This window comes from Siphateles boraxobius, unplaced genomic scaffold (genome assembly GCF_051911475.1).
Source record: "Siphateles boraxobius isolate OS27281-9 unplaced genomic scaffold, OSU_SipBor_1 1, whole genome shotgun sequence".
NCBI lineage: Eukaryota > Metazoa > Chordata > Actinopteri > Cypriniformes > Leuciscidae > Siphateles > Siphateles boraxobius.
In genome coordinates this window covers 25,241,134-25,262,500 of record NW_027508699.1, presented here as the reverse complement: position 1 = coordinate 25,262,500, position 21,367 = coordinate 25,241,134, and the positions used below count along the sequence as shown (strand labels likewise).

The following is a 21,367-nucleotide window of genomic DNA, read 5'->3' as shown; positions in this document are numbered from 1 at the left end:
TGTCCGTGTGTGTGTGTGAGAGAGAGAGACTTGGCTAATGGCCAGTGTAGAGCACAACCAGCAAACGCCATCTGTCTCACTGCATTAAGCCATTCATATGGTATTTCTCTATCTCGCTCGCCCTTATTGCATGAGCATTTGTCCAGTTAGGAAAACAATTATGTTGGCCTTATTCTGACCACTGCTCATCTTTCTTCGACACACTATATTATCAAGATGGCTGTGTTTGGCACTGGACTCTTGAAGATTGTGCCAGCCTCTCTCAAAAGATTTCCCTGAAGACTAGCGAGTTAGTTTCCCGTGAAAAAATGTTAAAGGATCTCTTGTTTTAGAGATTTGTGTTGTACCCTTACATTACATTTTAATTGTATTTAACACAATTTTAATTTAGAATAAAACATTTAGCCAAATCTTAACATTTGCTTAGGTTGAAGTTGACTTAAAGGGATAGGTCACCCAAAAATCAAAACTATTTCATCATGCACTCATGTTGTTCCAAGCCTGTCCAACTTTCTTTATTTTCTGTGGAGCACAAAAGAACATTTTGAAGATGTTCAGATCCAAACAGCATTGAGTTGACCCAATTGACTGATATTTTGTCAAAATATCTTCTTTTGTGTACCTCAAATGATGACAGAATTTTTGGATTGCGTTTTTATCATACTGCTTTCAGTAGTATGGATTTAGATTTCGTAGAAACCCTATTCGAGACCTCTGATATAGATATTATTGTATTTCTAAACCACTTAGGTTTTCTGCATCACTTTTAAAGTTTCCTCTTTTGCAAATTCAAAGTAAAACTGAATGTCTTTTAAAAAAACAGCCACACAATTTAAATTCCATCTGTCTGTTTCAGATGCAGAACTGTTTCACAATTGCAATTAGCGTAAGATTAATTCTTTCTGTCAGGAGTTTAACTGATTAATTGTGCAAGAGTAATCTGCTGTGCTTCTTCAATCAGTTGAGACAATGCCTCTATTCATAGATGTGAATTTAGAGATGCTAGATGACAGCGATAGGTTGTTCGAACTTATTAGTTTCATGTGTGAGTCTACAGAATGAGCTTTTGATGACAGCTTGAGTATTTCAGCTCACTCATGCTCCTAACAATCCCAAATAAATCTCATGTGACTGACTAGCAGTAACTAGACCAGAACTGTCAGATACAAGTTATAACTGAAATACCATCCTGCTTTCAGCTTTACTTCCTCTGGTGAGGGTTAAATAATGGTTAAAATCATTATTTAATCTTCCCTAATGATTTATTTACTCAGTTCCCATGGTCCTGGAAAGCCTGCAAATATCAAATTGTGTTTTCCTGGCTTAAAATTTTTATTTAATAAACTCTTAAGTCATTGGGAAAAATTTTAGAAAATGTAAATGTTCTTGTTTTATTCTGCTGTTTTTTTCCCTCCATCTGCTAGATATTAACTATGTGTAAGGTAAAACTTGCCTGAAGGCCATAATGTTTGGTTTGTGAGCTTTTTTTGGAGTTCTTTTCACTGAATCGGACAGATTCACAAATTAGTCTAAATGATTCATTAGCAAATCATTCTGAATTGTTTAAATTGAAGTGCATCGAATGCATTTCTGTGAAATATTAATGTATGATAAATGTATAGCTTTACCCGCCCCTGATATTTTAACAAGTATTATGTATTTATAAAGAACAGGCATGGAGCAGATGGTATTTTTGATCCATTTGTGGATTATACTGTGCTGTGCCTTTGCGTGAGCATGTGCACATGCTTAATTGTGCGTTTTTGTTTGTTTGTGCTCGACAGATCACATGTTAAGTCCCCTACACAATCACATATTAATACCAATTGCTATCATTATACATTATATGAAACCCCAGACCTTTTATGGCATAATCATGGTGTAATACATAAAATGATTTGCATGTCATTCCAAACCTGGATGCATTTTTTTTAATTCTTCAGTAGAACACAAAAGAAGATATTTTGAATAATATTGGGATCTAGGCAACATTGGAGCCCACTGACTTCCATTGTATGGGCAAAATACACATTTCTAAAAATATCTTCTTTTATGTTCCACAGAAGAAAGTCTTACTGGTTTGGAATGACATGAGGGTGAGTAAATGATGACAGAATTTTCTTTGCTTTTTTGGGGGGGGCTGGAGTATCTCTTTAGGGAGTAGAATGTGTTTAGTATTTGAAATAGTTTTTCACAATGTCACAAGTAAAGACAAGTGACTCCTATATGCAGCTTCCCATATTCATGTGTTACTCTTGTAATCTAGGAGAACTTTGTTTGCATGAGTTTAATTTGTTTTAAAGTCCCCCTGTAGTCAATAATTTATCCCTTAAAACTCATATTTGATCACCAAAATTACATGTTTTTCCTGAACAAAATATACGCGGATCCAGCTCAGAGATTCACTGTCAACTCGTATACAGGTAGATATATTAGAATGGTAAAGCGTTTTATGTACCACTCTCTACAACGTCGGACACATAACGGTAATTAATATGATTAGCCTTTTGCTTGACTACATTATCAAAGATCTAAAAATGTGTTGCTAATGTTACACAAACCATGTTCCCGTTCTTCATCTCAGAGTCAGACAGCTGCCTTCTTCAAATCAGCATCCTTTGAAACGCTTCGAATAACTTGGAATGTCTGTGGCATATAGTTCATCATAACATTGTAATATAAATCCTATACATAATTAACCTGCTATATTGCTAAATGTACCTGATTTTTTTCATATGGACAGGAAAATAGTGGGATAAACCTGGCTTCTCTTGAGACTTCCTTGCTAGTTTGCTGTTAATGATATGCTAAAACCCACCCCGTATGTTGATGTGATTGGTTACAAGGTAGTTTGTGACGTGAGAAACACCAGCGACTTCAAACTGCGTTTTTGAGACTGCAGTTTTGAATTTGCACATGGCTTGTCTTAAAGCATATTAAAAGCACCGCATAGACATATAAACGACATTAAAAACTTGATTTTCACCACAGGGGGTCTTTAAGACACGATTGTGATTGTTACATTCAGGCTGATCTCTCAACCAACCAAAAAGTTAGGTGAAAACTACTTGTTTATCTTATCAAAGCTGTATGGTTTTGGTTTGGTTGCTGCAGGTGTTCTTCTCTTGGCACAGCTTTGGAAAATATTTTTTTCAGAAATTTGCAACAGAAAGCAAAAGCTAGTAGAGGAAGAAGAACCTCTGGAAAAGGAGAGCTTTCAGTAGGTTCACACCATGGCTTCCCACATCTTTAGCGTCACAATGCAGGTCATTCATGAGTCGTGAGTGTGGTGACTAACACTGTTTTGTGTGGACATCACATCATGCTTTTATTCTATAATGCTCTTTGTTTACTTTCCTCTTTATGCCCTTTTCTCTACTTCTCTTTTTACAAAGTAACCTGATGTTGTTTGCTACAAATTGCACCTTTCTTTGTTTATGATCCCTCCAATTCCATCAGCATTGATTGTTTTTCGCATTAACCCCTCATTCAAAGCTAGAGCTCTCATCTCGGTTAATGCTGCAGACTTCAATCCTACAAGATGGCTGTGACAGATCCTCACTTCAAAAGTGCCACTCATGTTCAAACCCAGTGGTGCACTTGTCCTGATGTGGCTTTAAAAATGTTCAGGTTTATGTAATAAAATGGTGCATTTGGCACCACTGGCCTGTATTTGGGCTTCTGAATCCTGGTGTGTAGAACAACACCATCCTGCAGATCACAAACAGCAACTGAGCACATATTTACACAATAGTGCAACTGTTGACCTGCTTTAAATTCCTTCAATTCCTGCCTTATTTCATCCTCCTACTTTAAAAAACACACCTACTTTGTTCTATTTACCCAAAAGCAGCGGTATTCATCGCTGACTGCTGATTTTGCCTACTCTTTTATTTCATATGTGAGTGCAAGATAAAAGGTTGAGCGCTTTGGGAGAGGACAATATGACGCATCTGTCAGCACTCTTTCTTTGATGGAAGTTGCACAATACAGCTTAAGCCGGTAGAGGATGCAATGAAAGCTTGATGAGTTTGACACTTTACCCGTAGGATTATCACGTTGAATAGTTCCTTTGAGTGACTGCCAAGTGTGTGAATCTCAGGAATGGTCCAACTGATAGCTTGCTCTTCTCAGATCGTCTAGGTACCTGACGATCAACGGTGATTGTGATTCATTCCATTTTGACAATTTGTAATTCCAGTAACTCTAAGGGAAATGTTAATCCTGGTTTAAAAATGACTGGTTAAACAAGACCCTTGTGTTGGTCAGACTCACTGGAGTCTCTCAGTCCAAAGATACGATTATCTGTTCAATATAATATGACTATAGCTTAGAAAGTTATCCTGCTTTTGTGGAAGAAAAATACTACTCCCCTCTTTTCTGATTGGCTATCCATACTCACTTCTATGTCACACCTGGAAACAATTAGATGCACCAGTTTTTACTTTTGTCACATGATTGACACAAGGACTAATGATTTATTTATTATTTTTTTCAGATTTGTAACATTTACTTCTTGTAATTATTGTGATTATACTTTGTTGGAGAGGTTAGCCTTGTATATCGTCATCCTCCCCTTTAGTTTTATTTTTGTTTCATTTTGCATATTGACCAGGTTTTTGTTATACGAAGGGTCTTTTTGTCTGTTATTGTCTGTTTTTGATGTTTGAAAAACTATTAAAAAATAATATATATATATATATATATATTTTTACAAGACCCATTTTGTTCCCATTTTTTGCTGTTCATATTAAACCCTTGGTTAGCAATTAATCATTGTAAGATTTTCAAAAAGGTTTCACACTGCACTAGAGCTGCACAATTCTGGATAAATTGAGAATGGCAATTTTTCGTTTAAAATCTCCCATGATTCTGAATATACAATTGAACACATTAACATGTGATTTACTAGAGGTTCTGACAAACTGTTAATTGCTGCAGTCTATTTAAAATATTTAATTAATGCATATTAATTATTTTAAAAATCTATTTGAATTAAAGATTCAATGACTCAATCCTGAAGTCTTCACTTTTTTAATTACTGGATGAATCTGCGTTTTTAAACGAACCTCTTGAACTATTTTCGAGAAAAAAAATTGAAATTTTTCCCCCCTTTTTTTCCAAATATAACAAAAATACCTATGAACATCAGACAAGACACAAAGGAAAAACACACATACACACAAAAAGGGAAAGGGGAGATGCAATATGAAACATCAAATCATGTGTCAATTTTTTGTTTATAGAATTCAAAAAGGGTTTCCAGATTTTATAAAATAATTCACCTCTGCCCCTCATCTGAATATGTGATATCTTATAAAGGTACACCGTGGCAAACCTCTGACAAACATAATCCAATTAGCACATCAATGTCTTGTTTTCATTTTAAAGCAATGCATTTTTTAGCTCTTATCAACATTTCAGCAAGCTTAATAACTTGAATGTGTGGAAGGTTAGAGTCGGTAAAATTACCTTATAAACACACCTCTGGATCCACTGGAAAATAAATTCCATGAATCTGTGATATTATATCACATACTTGCACCAAAAAAACCTTAATTTTAGGACACAACTAATGCAAAAAGGTTCCTTCTGGACTAGTGCATTTTTAACAGTCAGCCTTCAACTACTGGTGTATTGATGCAATCTTTATTTGAAGTGTCAAGTTACTTTCAAAAGGTAGATTTGTTACCGTAGACATCAGTGTTTATATCCTAACTATAATATTTTATCTTAGTACTTACTTTTTTTAAAGTCTGTTAAGCTGTTTCATACCCTTAGTCAGGGTTTTGCTATTTTTCTTTTTTGACAAGAATGAAAACGAGGCTGTGAGGGACAGAATGCAGTGCATTCAATGGATTGTACTGTTGTTTAACAACATTCCGGCTGGTCAGCTGATGAAACGTCTTTCTGAAAAAATACTTTCAGTAGACACATTTTTTTAGAAGTTGAGTTGTGAAAATTTTGAAATCTGACCTTTATACAGTGTGTGCCATTGGTTAAATTCAATATGGGAGCTAACCTGACTAAGATCTATACATGACAACTTCTCTCTGTGTCAGTGGCAGTGTGAACGCAGATTGGAATGTTCCAAGTGATCAAACTTATCAAAGGTTTCGATAGCTGAAACATTGTCGTTTAGGAATAAGATTGTGATCGTACAGCTCTACATTGGTAAACTGTGAGTAATTGTGTTTATTAAGTGGGCAATTAATCAACTGGGTTAAGTAATCGACTGCTCTTTCTTGATTTTTTTTTATAGAAAATTAAATCAGAGCACTGACTTCCGCTTCGTACGTGGCCGCATTGCCACCTCGGGTGTGCATTATTTTTCGAATAATTCAATGGCCCGTTGTCAATTATTCCTTACGTAAAATATTTGCTATGCTAATGCAATGATTCTTAGACTATCTATTTGGGCCATTTAGAAATGTTTCTGTCAGCTCATAAATTGATAGCATCAAACAATCTGCAGGTCAAAGTGCCTTGTTTTCCATTTAAATAGTGGGGCGGTGAATGACAGAGGGGAATACCTGTATTTCTGCTCCTCTTAGGCAACTCCTCAATTGTTAGAGAGCTTTACCACAAAAATGCAGAGCAACACGTTTGTATCTCTTTCATGTCGTGTCATGCAATGTGTTCATCTCCGCCCCCAGACCCCTGAGTAGGGTGGTCCCCTCAGGCTGTTTGATGGTTTTGAGTGACACTGGCACTTTAGCTAACAAGGATTTCTTGTTTTCACATCTGGAACATCTGGAATGGTCTCTCTCCAGCTAAGAGTGTTACACAAACCATTTTGTTCCAAAATTACAGCACAGCACAGACATGAGTGTCTACTGTATTTCAGTTAAAATCTGTGCGTGGTGGCTACCATTTTGGTGGAGAAAAGTTAACCTGACGCCACAGAGTGAGGCTCTTCTTTGTACCCAGACAAAACGTTTGGGCTAGTCCTGGTGGCCCAGTGTGCATCTGGGGTTAGTGTGCTGAATTGAAGCACCATTCTTGATGATAATTGTAAAAAATCTGAAAAGCTGTACCTGGATATAAAGCTCTGATTCATACAGGTATGCATGCAAGCCATTCACATTTTCTCTCTGTTAATCCTCAGATGTTTAATAGGATGTAGAAGAGAAAATTGAGCTTTCAGTGTCAGGTTTCCAGAGATGAAAGTGGCTCCACAGAACAACTTATTAGATTTGTTACATTATGCAGGAAGAGGTTATACAGCTGGAAACGTATCTGTGACAGATGCAGGTTAGGGGATGAAAGGGCAGGAAATGAAGATCATAATGTTTGTTTTCATTGGAAAAGCTTTTGTGTGGGTTCATGTCAGAAACGATTTTAAAGCACTGAGTGTGAGATTATATCAGCTGTTTTTTGGAGCACAGTGTTTCCTGATAATTGGTAAAGTTTCCAAAAACAGATTCTCAAAACATTCTTTATAATCTTCACACAAGACAGACCCCAAACCCAGAACTTAACACCACAACAACATTTTGAGTTGACAGTGGTTTATATTATTTGTGGGTAGTTTGACACATTACACTAGATTTTTTTTTGTCTGTGCTGCAAGTTCTTGATTGAAGTTATTCGTTCAGGTAATCAGATTACACTGGTCACATTGTATGATGTTGATTCACTTAAAAAACTGCTTATAAGATTCATTCATTCTAGTATCTGATTACACTGGTCACACTGTGTGTTTTGATTCAAAACAAAAAATTGGCTCATAAGAGTCTTTTGTTCAGTTGGAGTACACTATCACAAAGTTTGATTTTGATTAATCTAAAAGAATCTGTTCATAAAAGTAATTCGTTTGGGAATCGGATTACAATGGTCATAGTGTATGTCTTTGAATCACTTAAAAGAAACTGTTCATAAGAGTCATTCGTTTGGGAATCGGATTACACTGATTTCACTTGGATTAACTTAAAAGAATCGACTCATAAGAGCCATGTGTTCTGGAATCACTTTGAGAGTGACTTTGTTTGGTCACTTGAGGGCTGCGTCCTAAAGCTCAGCCCGCTGACTTGTTGCCTTGCTGGCCTATCAGTCAATGACTTTGCAGGCAGTTTTTGTGCACGAAGGTACCTCACGAAACTGATTTCGGACAGCGTTCTGGGGTAGAGTAATGGTATAATGATCTACAGCAAAATAGGATGAGCTTTGGAGAAAACTGTGTGAATATTCAATGACTAAAATAGTAATTTCTTGCTAGGAATGACATATAAAGTGAAAACGTTGATCAAAAATGTACATTTACTCACTAACTGACGACCAGCCGCAACTTTCAAACGCCATATTTATTTTTCTAGCTCATCTGTCACAGAATGGAAGCACAGGATTCTGGAATATCAAAGGCAGCGAAGGATACATCAATGCTGCCTTCAAAAATCGATCAGATGAAGGTGTCTCAGGAGACAGGAAGTAAACCTAACATTGGATCGGACATGCCTTGATGCCTTCCGACCTTGGAATGCATCCTCCAAAGGCAGCATTTATCAGTTTTCGGACGCAGCCAATGTTTCACACTAGATTAAAGGTGGGGTATGTGATTTGGAAAACGACCGGCAGATTTTGAAAATACACAATTCAAATGGTCCTACCTTCTTTCCTCCAACGCTGGCTCTGACTCCACCCATTCAAAGAACATGGCAATCATGCATGAGCGAAAACTCAGATGCGCTAGAGATTGTAATGACGATTTACTACTAATCATGGAACCGGCTTTACTGATGAGATGCGCATGCGTCACGAGTTTTGAGTATGCGCACGAAGGGGGTCACGCGTGCTGGGGGGAGGGGGGGTATAGTACAACCGTTTGATTGACGAACTTACTGTCCAATAATTCCAGGTGGTCTTGGAAATGGTTGGCTGGAGTTTTTCGAATCCTGCCCGTTCCACAGATGATTCAATTGCTTAATTTTCATTTCAGTGCTTCTAACCCAGTGGCAGTAAGTGGGTTAGGAATAGGATTTCAAGTTATTTTGAAAAAATGGACAAAAAAGAGAATCACATACCCCACCTTTAAGTAGCGGCGTTGTGCCACAGAACTGGATGTTGTTCCATTCCCTTTTTTTGGTACTGGTTCTGTATAAAATTGGACTTGTATAAAAATGCTCCTAAACTAAATCATTTTAGAACATTGCAATAGTTTTAGGGCATGCTAAAGTAGATCTCATGGCAACAACCCATATGCATACAAACTGCATTTTAAACATTGATTTAAAATGTGCCATGGCTATATAGACCATAATTTGATAAATCCTAGTAACAGTATATATACGTCACTGGAGCACGCTGAGGAACAATACTTATCCAGGGTCAGCCGCCTTTGATTGCCTATAATTTGTAGTCGCCAGCTGGGTAGAAGGATACTCTGGCTCTCAGAGGAACTTGAAAGTTTTTTTTATTTGTTTTCAAAGACATTCCTTGTCTGTTTGTGCCGCATCTAGGGAATTAATTAACTCCAAATGTAATTGGACATGTTTTTGGTGTCTTTGTGTTCTCAGCCTTACACAACCCAGCTTTTCTGTGCTCTGCCAATTTCTGTAAAAGTGTCATAAAACTAGTTCTGTTTTACTGTTGCCCTGAGGTTGTCCTTTTAATGGTCACTATATAACCTCAGAGCCTGGAACTAAATGGCGAGTGACAGTCAATGCGCTTGTAATGCCAAAATAAACTTAATTTTTAAGATTCATAAGATTCACCTTCATAGACTTCATAGGAATATTGTCATCAATCAAGCACATTATTTGAGCTTGAATTGCTACTTGATACTATTTAGCTTAGTAAACATTATAATTGACTCTTTAACATGTACAGCTTATTCTACTCCTATTTTATTGTTCCTGAATGCCCTGACAAATGAAAAAGCTCTTTGTTGAAACCTACCAAACAGTATTATCAATTTGTAGTCATGTTTTTAAATCTGAGATAGTTAAATCCATCCAAGGCCTTTTAGAGGGCAGCTGTATCTCAGCGTGACTGGATCATGTTGTGTCTGTCTCCAAAACACATAGCTTGTGTTTAATGATCAGCAGGAGGGGAGCAAATTCAGGCTATAAATATAGAAAATCAAAATATGAAAACCCTGGACGGTCTGTTTTCCTTTAGACAGTTGTGATAATAAAAGGTCTGGTTCTGTCCAAAAAAGGTGGAGGCTTGAGGTGTTTGGGGAGCAAACAGAAGTGTGGCCTCTTCTGTATTGTGGGCTTCATTTACAGCATTACAAAGACCAAAATGGTCAAGAATTTACACACCATTCAAAGTCTGTGTTTTCATTCTCGCTCATCGCAGCCCAAACCACAACGTGCACCCTGGGAGAGTTGTGGAGCAGGGGGGCAGAGAAGGGGGCGTTTCTTTCACAGAAATACTAATTTCCTGTACTTACAATACCTAGAAGTTGATACTAAAATATCACATTTGCAAACATTGTAGAAAGTTGTGCAACATGAAGTAAATATTGCAGATATCCTTGGCTAAATGGTACTTTGTATGAACTTGGCAGCACTAAAACTCTCTTTCCACTCTTTTCTCGCTCTCTGGTTTAGGTCAGTCAGGGAAATGTCCCAGGCATTGAGAGTGCGTACTTGGCCATGGACACTGAGGAGGGGGTGGAGGTGGTGTGGAACGAAGTGCAGTTTTCAGACAAGAAGGTTTTCAAGTCCTTTGAGGTAGGACCTTGCTTGTTTTCCAACATCAGTATTCTGGGAGGGATACTTGGCATGCTACACCACAAACATCTGTGAAATGTTACTGTATTGGAGCGTCATCATTCTGGAATGGTGGTACAGTGAATGCTTGAAATGTAAAACCAAGTGTGTATGTACTTTGTGTTATGCAGGAGCGGATACGAGAGATGTTTGAGAACCTTATGCAGGTGGAGCATCCGAACATCGTAAAATTTCACAAGTACTGGCTGGACATGAGAGAGAGCAGAGCAAGGGTGAGTCTCAAAACACACCTGATAAAAACAAATGCTTCTGTGAACTTTGCCCTGAATTCAGACATTCACGTTTTCTTTCTTTTCGTGCCACACAGGTGATTTTTATCACTGAATATATGTCATCTGGAAGTCTCAAGCAGTTTTTGAAGAAGACCAAGAAAAACCACAAAACTATGAATGTGAAGGTGAGACGTTTCATCGAACATTGAAAATGAAAACCCTTCATGCAGAAAAGCTGGAGGACTACACCACCTTCTGGCAGAAATATGACACACACTTAACACACTGGTACTTTCTGTGTGTCTCAGGCATGGAAGCGCTGGTGCACGCAGATACTTTCTGCACTCAGGTAGGACATTGAGAATTCAATATTATCTTCAAATCATCTGCAAATTTGCTGTGAAAGCTGAAGTGTGTGGGTAAACTAAAAATATTTTCCCATCTTAATATACAGAGACGGTTATATGTTGGTTGATTTGTACAAAAGTGTAAACACTGTGGCTCTGCGGCTATCAAAAGATTGCTTGTTTGTTAGAGCATCTTGACCATTCTAGCATAGCAACACTAACTCAACCAATGGTGCCAGTTTGGGGGCGGGGCTGTGTTCGTTTTGCCAATGGCAGATGAGGGGAGTGTTTGAGGAAAAAAGTTTCATGGTACTAGAAGTTACACACTTCAGCTTTTAAACCAGTACAATTTTAATTCTTTTATAAATTATAATTGGTCTCTATATAATTTTATTAGAAATAAAGAAACATAAAAAAAAAATAATAATTAAAGAGAAAAACTTGTATAAAGGTTGTATAATGTATAAAATGTTCATTGGAATGGAAAAATAAATGTATTATTTTTTAAACAGTTTTTTTTTTATCAGTGTGGGTAATTTGTGGGTACTGACGTTTTATCCTTTCGTTCTTTAGTTACTTACATTCATGTGATCCGCCCATTATCCACGGTAACCTGACCTGTGACACCATCTTTATTCAGCACAACGGCCTCATAAAGATTGGCTCAGGTTTGACAGTAGTCCTTTACCTTTTATTTAAAGGGTTAGTTCACCCAAAAATGACAATTCTGTCATGTACTCACCCTCATGTCGTTCCAAACCCGTAAGACTTTTATTCATCTTCGTTAACACAAATGAAGATTGTTTTCTTTTTGATGAAATCTGAGAGCTTTCTGTACTCTCCATTGACAGCTACGCAATTACCACTTTGATGCTTAAAGTTTATAAAGGGACCATAAAACTAATCCATAGGAATTGAGCTGTTTAGTCTTTTTTAGGAAGAGACACAATCAATTTATGATGAACAGATTTAATTTAGGCTTACGGGTTTAGAACGACTTTGACTTTTGATCATCTCTAACATAGATGTTTATTCTTTCTTTCACAGTTTGGCACAGGCTGTTTGTAAATGGTGAGTCAACTCTGAGCTCCATATGCCATGTGCACAGGAATGTGGTTATCTCGTCAGAAAGAAAACATACTTAGACTGTTTCTTTTCCTTCCTTCCTTAAACAATGCTTTGCGTATATTGGCCCAAAATCCTGGCAGCTGTGTAATGTACTGTAACATTTCTTGTCAGCTTTGACAATCTTAGACATAAATAAAGAAAATAAGACCCACATCCCCTTTCAGAGTATTTATTTTGGACTCTAGCCCATGTGCTAGACATTTTTATCTATGTATGTTTACTGGCTAAAACTCTTCCATCTATATAATGTTATAAATAGTTTAATCTTAATGTTGTGTCTCCTTTTCCCGTAGTATTTGCTGAGGCGATTCATGGGAATGTGCATCAACATCGAGATGAAATGCGGAACCAGCATTTTTTTGCTCCAGAGTATGGAAGTAAGTATCTGATGCCTTTACCATTTTTACACCTTTTGGCAATCTGGAAATTTTTTATTTAACCCTGGAAAATATTTTTTTTTTGTTCAAAAAAGAAAAGTTGTTTTGCTTATAATTTGTAATAAAGAAATATACATTCATATGTACCATTTCTTCTTCTCCAGTTGCTGAAGATGACTATGCCATCGATATATTTTCATTTGGTATTTGTGCCTTGGAGGTCTGAACATTAAAATAATAAAAATTCAATAAAATAATACTAATCAACACTGAATTATGACCTTTAATGTTGTATTCCACATTCTCCTTTAGATGGCAGTATTGGAAATCCAGGCCAATGGAGATGCTGCAGTTTTGAAAGAGGCCGTTGATCATGCTGGACAGTCACTTGAGGACCCTCTCATGAGGGTAAAAGACTTTAAGCCCATCTTTATAACTAAAACGGCTCTGCTTAATTCTTTTTGTTTAATTGAATGCATTTATCTCTTCACACTGACAGGAATTTATCCAGTCGTGTGTACGCACAGAAGCCAAGTCGAGACCCACGGCTCATGACCTGCTGTTCCACAGAGTGTTATTTGAGGTCCACTCCTTAAAACTGCTTGCTGCGCATTGCTTTATCAATAACCAGTGTAAGTGGAACATGTAAAAAAACACTGTTGTTCATGCCTTCCTGAATCCATACAGTAAAAATGCTTTCATTTTGATCTCAGAAATAACAGAAACGTTATAAATGGCCTAATCATTCAAAAGGGAATTGTTGTTCCATTCCTCTTTGGTTTAAGTCTTAAACGTTTTTTTATTTTTTCCAGATCTCCTTCCTGAGAATTGTGTAGAAGAGAAGACCAAATCTTTTGACCCTAATGGTATCATGGCAGAGATTAATCATCGTGACCGACCTGGAGTCCATCTAAAGTGAGTTTCTCAAACAAAATGTGAAGTTTCTGGTTCTCTTCTGTGATTGTTTCCCACGTAGAGACGTATTTTTATAGACGTATTTTTCCCACGTATTTTCCTTTTATTTATTTTTTCAAGGTATTCTCACGTCTCACCTCTGGAACTGGACAAATTTCTTGAGGATGTGAAGTGAGTCATGGAGAAGATCAGCTGATCCTTGATTTAGACTGTGTTTATTTCCATGCTTGTGGATTTGAAACCTTTCCTCTTCTGCATGAACAGAAATGGCATATATCCCCTGATGAACTTTGCTTCCCAGCGGCCACATCCTATCCCCCGCGCTCTTTCTTTGTCCCAGGAACAGATGGAGACTGTGAAGACCCCAACCCCAGAACCACAGGAGACTGAAACCAGAAAGGTTAGAAGGTTTATGCTATAAGCAGTGTTGGTAGCAACTAACCACAAGTAGTGATGCTATGCCTCATGAAACTTTAGGAAGTCTGAATATGTTAGTGAATCAGTTAATTTGTGTAAAAAACAAAACAAAAAAAACAATCCACTAAACAGATTTACATTTCATTTTAAATGCTGTGTTTGATTTTTTTTAAGCAAAATATTAGCCAAAAAATGTTTGGATGACTAATGGGAAGTGTGTCCAGTTATGACACTGATGATGAGCAAGGGTCAATTTGAAAAAGCTGACTTTAGTTTAAACATTTCCCAGAAATGGTGATCAATGCATCTCATCCATGTACAAACAGTATTTTAGTTACTTTCTATTAGTTATTAGTAATACTGTCCTCTTAAAAACCTGGTGTGTTTGGCTTGTTTCATACAGGTTGTACAGATCCAATGTAATCTGGAAGCAAATGAGGAAGGCACAAGGAGTCATGTGAGTTAACTTTTTTTGGCTTGTAGTTTTACTTGGCTTTTGTAAAAATTGAGCTTAATCCTTTCTTTCTCTGTAGCTCTCTCTCTTTTTAAAGATGGATGACAGACTTCACCGTCAGCTTAGCTGTGATGTTTTGCCATGTAAGTAATTATCACATTCAAATGCGTTCCTGGTGCATTTTTTGTTTCTTTTCTAAAATAGTTTAGGCAAGTAATTATAGTGCAATTTAAAAATTGTATAAATAAAAGAGATCTTTATAAAGAATAAATACAAATTAGAATATATATCATTTATTCTTCAAAAATATCCCTTTTTTAATCTTTATTTTATTTTATTAAATATGTATTTTTATTAAATTTTATTCACAGCTGACAGTCCCAAAGATTTGGCTAGTGAGTTGGTTCACCATGCTTTCATCAGTGAGGTAAGCATGATTTAGGCTTTATTATTTATCTTAAGGCTGGAATACGCAAGACTACTTTTACGATTTTTGCAGTCGATATAAGTTGACAATAGTTTTGGGCCGTTGGAGTTGACAAATTTCACAGAAAATCACATGGTGTATGATGGGCACAGACTCAATCTTTTTAGCTTCAGATTATGATTCCATCCATTTGGCAGATATCAAAACATGTTTGATATTGTGAGCTGATTTTAGAACTCAAATCGTAGTGTATGACGATTAGCTACCGAAAACCGAAGCTGTCATCTGTCTACCAGTAATAATAAAATACAATAACAATACAAAAATATAGCTGCAAGCAGCAATTATGGGGGCCAACCGCAAATAAGACAATAAGACATGCCAACATGGCTGGGAGTGTCAGACCAACTGCAACAATGAGAAATTAAAGACATTTAAAGATGATTTTTGGCAAAATGGCTGAAAAATCATATATACAGTAACTAAAAATATGATTTAATGGATTATTAGGATGCATACCGAGTTTTGTAACGGTACACAAATGCATTTGTAAAGTGTTGCATTTATTATCATGATATTATATTTATATTCATGATATTATTAGAATATTTTTATATATACTTTTTTTATGTGTTCTCAGAGTGAGCCCATACACTCTGACACTGTGTGTCAAATTTGGTGAAAATATCTCATTTTGTTTTGGAGTTATAGACATTTATATGTATGACCCATGGGCATTTTTTGCCACTTACTATCAATATTTTGACATTTGGGTATTAGCTTGTAGCCAACGACCTATGTTTCCAAACGTCCTACGGTGGTTTCGTGTCGATCGGTCTAACGGTTTCGAAGATACTGGCAAATGTTTTTTAAACACTAATTTACAACATTGCGCTAACCATATGGCAAAACCTAGAATGTTTGGTATCATTAGACTCTGCAAGGATTCAGGAACCTAAGAAGGTGACTCCCGTGAAAATAAGTCAACCAAATCCAAAGTTATAAGCATGTGAATACATTTCAGAGCATCGTACCAATCACCAGAGCCGGACAGTAACGGAGTACATTTACTCGAGTACAGTACTTAAGTACAATTTTGAGGGATTTGTACTTCACTCGAGTATCATTTTTGGGGAGTACTCATGACTTTACTCAAGTACATTTGAGAGGCAAATATTGTACTCTTTACTACACTACATTTCTATCCATAACCGTGAGTTCCCGTTACTACTACTTCTAAAAAAAAGAAAAGAAAAAAAAATTCTCGGAAACCCTCAATTTGTTGTTTCCATCTCAAACGTGATTGGATCGTGCAGGCGCCACTGATTGGGACAGTCTATCAGCAATCACCTTCAGCTTTAAATCCATTAAAACTCTAGCAGAAGGTTTGTCAGAGCGTTGCCATTGTGCTATTGCCTTATGGGCAAGTGAGACATGTTAAATAAAGCAACATGGTAAAAAGATGAAAATTACTTGATTTTACTTTCAATTCCTTTTACATTCTCCAAAGTATTAACATTAACATTTTTCATAACTCCATGTAGGACGTTTCTGTACATAAATGTAAACACTGTGGCAGTAGTAATGCAATAGTTAAAAATTTACTCTTGTACTCTTGATACTCAAGTACCTTTAAAAACAAGTACTTCAGTACTTTTACTTAAGTAGACATCTGACTGTAGTACTTTTACTTGTACTTGAGTGAAATTAACAAGGGGTATCTGTACTTTTACTCAAGTAATGAAGCTGTGTACTCTGTCCGCCTCTGCCAATGACCTATACCAAGTATGTTCATACGTTCATAAAATACAGCATTTTAGTACAAAATTCGAAATGGCCGATGCCCAAAATGGACAAATATTGGATATGTTGTCTCGGCATGACAACCTGAATCTAACAAGACCACGTTTATGATTTTTGGACAAACTGTTCAGAAGTTATAACCAAAAATAGCCATTTTTCATATCTCCGGACCAGTAGGTGACGTTGCGCTGAAACGCGTACTAAGTTTGGTCTGAATCCGATAAAGCGTTCCGGAGAAACAGACTTGCGTGTGTTTTTGCAAGCGCTATGTAAAATTAGTTTGTGTCGTATTCAAGAGCGTTTCGATGTTTCTGAAGATGATCTGGTTCAATTTTCGTGAAATCGGAGCAACCATCTAGGACGAGTTTGAAAAAGTAGGTTTTTAAAAAAAATCTAAATTACATAACGGAAAATGACGTCACATGATGCAATTGAATTATCTTGAGCCAAGGAATCAGAGGGAAATTAATTTTTTTTCTAGCCCTTATGGTTCCGAAGTTATCAGCATATACATGAGTAAAACTTTGGACCGTTGGTGACGCTAGAGGGATCGAGTTAGAGACTCCAAATTTGCTATGGTGACTGTTCAGACTGTCCTCTATCAGTGTTCCAAATTTCATAACTTTCCCGCAAGCGGTTCTATGGGCTGCCATAGACTTCCATATGTAAGAAGAAGAAGAAACAGAAGAAGAAGAATGCCAACGATTTCAATAGGAGCCTACGCACTTTCAGTGCTTGGCCCCTAATTAACAGAACACAGAACCACAGAGTCAATATTTGACTCATCAGCACAGATAAAACTGCCCCACTCACCTCTAACTCTCATTGTATTTTGTACAGTCCATAGTCCATACTGACTGCATCTACCCACCTAAGAATGATCTAAACAATCAGGCAGTTGAGATTTGTTATATTGGCTCTACATGAGTGTATTGTATAATAAGTAGGTAAAGTTGGATGCATGATATATCAAACTTTAAATATTTCGCCAATATAGTTTACATTTTGTGACAATATAAACAAGCAGATTTGCGATATATTGCTTTACGTAATTGTACTGTATATATGTGTTTCAAGTTGGATATACTAATTGTATGTCGGAGTTTGAAATGGAATTTGGAAGTTTGGAGTTTGTGATGTGGTGATATTGAGGATTATGAAGCCTTTAAGGTTTTGTTTTAATTTATAACATATTGGTGTAGTGACAAGCCTAATTACTATTGAAGATGTGCATCACTGCCGTGGTAAAAAAAAAAGATGCATATAAATGAAAAAGGTTCAAATTTAAATCATATCATCCACCCTAAGCAGTTTAACTGAGGAATTAATTTAAAGTCGTGGCATTATACTTATACATAACACATTGTACATTGTACATTTTTGTTCCCCTAGTGTGCAATTCAAAGGCATCTGTGGCCAGGAATGAAAAACATAGCTCATGTAGTTTTGCTTTATGTGTGAACGTGTTTGTCTGGTTTTTATGTCCTGCAGGAAGACTGCGAGAAGTTGGCATGTTTTCTTGAGGATGCATTATGTAAGCACTGGTCAGGAACGTCCACCTCCCCTACTGCCATGGCTGTGATGTACTAAGCCCAGCTGGTCCTAGAATAGACAGACAGTGCTTGAAGACTGGGCCAGAGCTTGAGAAAAAGAGAGAGCAAAAGATCCAGACTGACTAGAGGGAATAAAGACCAAAAGTGCAACATTACATAATGAAGGTCATGACAAGATGGCTTGAGAATAAGCGATGGACCTGTGGAGAAAGCTCGTCACACAGCATGGTACCTTCACAAACTCCAAAGAGCTCAAACTGTTTACTTTAATCTTGAAGTTTAAATTACTGATGTCATTTTACCATGACGAAGAAATACAATTCCATTACTTGCAGAGATTCTGCCTTCAGTGCCAGCATTTTGGGTTGTGATTTTTTTTTTTTTTTAAAAGACGGATTAACGGATTTTTAAAAACATCTCTCCAAGTCATCGTGTCTATGGCATAATCCATCCTCATCTAGCATAGGACAAAGTTTCACACAAACCGATGATTTTAGGTTGACAGACATTCGGGAACCTGAGAGAGGAGGCTAAGTATCTAAGAAATATTCGCTGCTTCCGCAGGCAATATGATTGGAGTATGTTTGTTCTAGACTTAAATTTATTATTTATTATTTTAAACAATTAATACACAATCTTGGTATACATGTTTAAAAGGAAAATGTATCAATGTTTAATTCTACATTTCTATATTATCTTATTCTGTATGCTTTAACAGACTGACTTTGAGCAAACGAATGTATGGTACAATGACAAGTGCTCTTGTTATAATTATATTTCTTTTTCAACATTTTATTCAGACCCTCAACTTCATTTCTTGCTCTTAATGTGGAGTGATTTATACTGAGTTTAAAATGTCTCTGTTCTGAATTGCTTCCATGACACTATGGTGATCTCAATAGCTTTTCTAATTCAGACGGTAATGAACTTAGCAAATATTTGCAAACCGTGGCAATAATGCTATCCTACAATGGTATACTACCGTTTTAAAGTTTGAGGTTAGCTTTTTATGTTTTGAAAGAAATTAATACTTTTATTCAGAAAGGATGCATTCAATTGATCAAAAGCGACAGTAAAGACTTGCATTGTTACAAAAAAATCTATTTTGAAATAAATGCTGTTCTTTTGAACTTTCTATTCAAGAAAATCGGTTTTACACAAAAATATCAAGAAGCACAACTGTTTTCAACAATGATAATGATAAGAAATGTTACTTGAGCACCAAATAAGAAATCTTGAGCATTCAGCTTTGCCATCGCAGGAACATATTACATTTTAAAATGTATAACAATAATATTTCACAATATTACTGTTTTTACTCTATTTTTGATCAAATAAATGCAGCCTATGTGAAGTTTGATCTGATATTTCCTCATTTTTAATCAATAAAGCAGATGAGCACTTCATCCAGATTACTTTTTCCAAGAAAAAAAAACGTAGTACACCAAATCCATTTACTTTTATTCACTTAGCACTAGCAGACTGATTCAAACTCAAACAATAAATCATAAAAGCATTTTGAGCAGCTAATAATAGGTTCACTAACACAGGGGTCCTGTTCATGGCTAAAAGTGTTATCATGGGATTTTTATTTGCCTTCTTAATGTGAATATGAGCTGATCTTAGATCAGCTGACTGCTCAGAGGTGTTTAACATTTATCCGTTTCTTTGTCTCTTATACTGATAAATACATTATGATAACATACAATAAACTGACCATTGACTGAAACAAAGGTTTGCTTTAATAAATCCCTCCTTTGGGTATGAAGGGCTGTTATTCTATTAGACATTTACATATTACCACAGTATGTGTATATTTTATGTGATATAAAATTAATTATACACTACTTTCTATGTATTCTACTTGCAAATGAGAACTTGAACCATGTCAAAGCCAAATATGTACTGGGTGCTGTGATGGCAAGAATGGGAACTAAATTGCAAATACAACTTGTCCTGTATTTGACTGACACTTGCATATTCTGTGAAAACATCTATGTTGCCATGCCGTCCAGAGCAATAGTATCTATTTTGGGGATGCTTTCTGTACTGTGCTCTCCAATGGCTTTGACCTCCCAATGTCCCTTAAATATATATATATATGCATGTCAGGAAAAGAATGTTTTGACAGAATTTCTCATTTTTGTTATATTGGCATGGATGTATTGCAGCTTTAGAAAACCAAGAGATTTTTTATCTCCATTTATTCTTGCAAATTAAAATGATTCAGATGTCATGAAAAAAACAGTCATCATCTTCCCAGTGTTATTATGAGACTCAAATGTCTTGCAATGTGATTCATTTGTATGTGTATATATGAGAGATATGTGAATGTACAGTGAGCAGCTTTTAAAATGTACTCTTCCTAATTCCCGGTCTCCTCTCTCATCTAAATCAAATGCATTAACCAGACTTCTGTTTTGGGCAGTTTTATTTTATTTTATGTGTTGAAGTTGTATACTGTGACATGAAATACTATAACATTAAAATATATTATTAATACTTCAATATAGCTGGATTTATTCATGTTTATAAATAAAAATGTCTTATATACAATGAATAGATATTAACTGAAACATTTAATGGTACTCTGAGGACAAGGGGATTTTCAGGTCAGATGCAGTCAAAATTAAGCCAAAATTTACACATTTAAATTAAAAGTATTTCCATCAAATTGAATCGAATTATACTTAAATATTGTTATATAAAATGTTTTATTAAAGCTCTAGTTCTTTACTCATTTAAAATTCTTAATTCATAATATGAATAATATGTTGTTGTTTTTTTGTGTAGGGGCAAGTCAATTCACGTGTTTTAACAGTTTTACATTTATACAATTAATTAATTACAGAATTTTCAAATGCATTTTACGGTTTTGATGTTTAATGATTTTTTTTTTTTCATAATTGTTTTATTGTTTCCGTGCTGAAAATCATATATTTTTGTCTGGCTGCTTAATACCAGACTATATATTTATTAATAATAATTGTTCACAATG

The 21,367-nt window shown here is 36.0% G+C and overlaps 1 protein-coding gene across 2 annotated transcripts in view; it reads left to right on the top strand.

The window, feature by feature from the left end:
* Positions 1-20,877, top strand: part of nrbp2a (nuclear receptor binding protein 2a) — a 29,678-nt gene extending 8,801 nt beyond the window's left edge. Inside the window, exons 2-19 of one of the 2 annotated variants that reach the window (XM_077231036.1) lie at positions 2,064-2,096; positions 10,554-10,676; positions 10,847-10,948; positions 11,044-11,133; positions 11,257-11,297; positions 11,869-11,963; positions 12,343-12,366; positions 12,717-12,800; positions 12,965-13,020; positions 13,113-13,208; positions 13,300-13,432; positions 13,613-13,715; positions 13,836-13,886; positions 13,980-14,115; positions 14,536-14,589; positions 14,666-14,729; positions 14,958-15,013; positions 18,308-20,877. In XM_077231036.1, coding sequence (XP_077087151.1) covers positions 2,064-2,096; positions 10,554-10,676; positions 10,847-10,948; positions 11,044-11,133; positions 11,257-11,297; positions 11,869-11,963; positions 12,343-12,366; positions 12,717-12,800; positions 12,965-13,020; positions 13,113-13,208; positions 13,300-13,432; positions 13,613-13,715; positions 13,836-13,886; positions 13,980-14,115; positions 14,536-14,589; positions 14,666-14,729; positions 14,958-15,013; positions 18,308-18,406 — 1,440 coding nt within the window. In that variant the 3' untranslated portion in view covers positions 18,407-20,877. The remainder of the gene's footprint in view (positions 1-2,063; positions 2,097-10,553; positions 10,677-10,846; positions 10,949-11,043; positions 11,134-11,256; positions 11,298-11,868; positions 11,964-12,342; positions 12,367-12,716; positions 12,801-12,964; positions 13,021-13,112; positions 13,209-13,299; positions 13,433-13,612; positions 13,716-13,835; positions 13,887-13,979; positions 14,116-14,535; positions 14,590-14,665; positions 14,730-14,957; positions 15,014-18,307) is intronic. The other variant, XM_077231041.1, reaches the window with a different exon arrangement.
* The last annotated feature ends 490 nt before the right edge of the window (positions 20,878-21,367 follow it).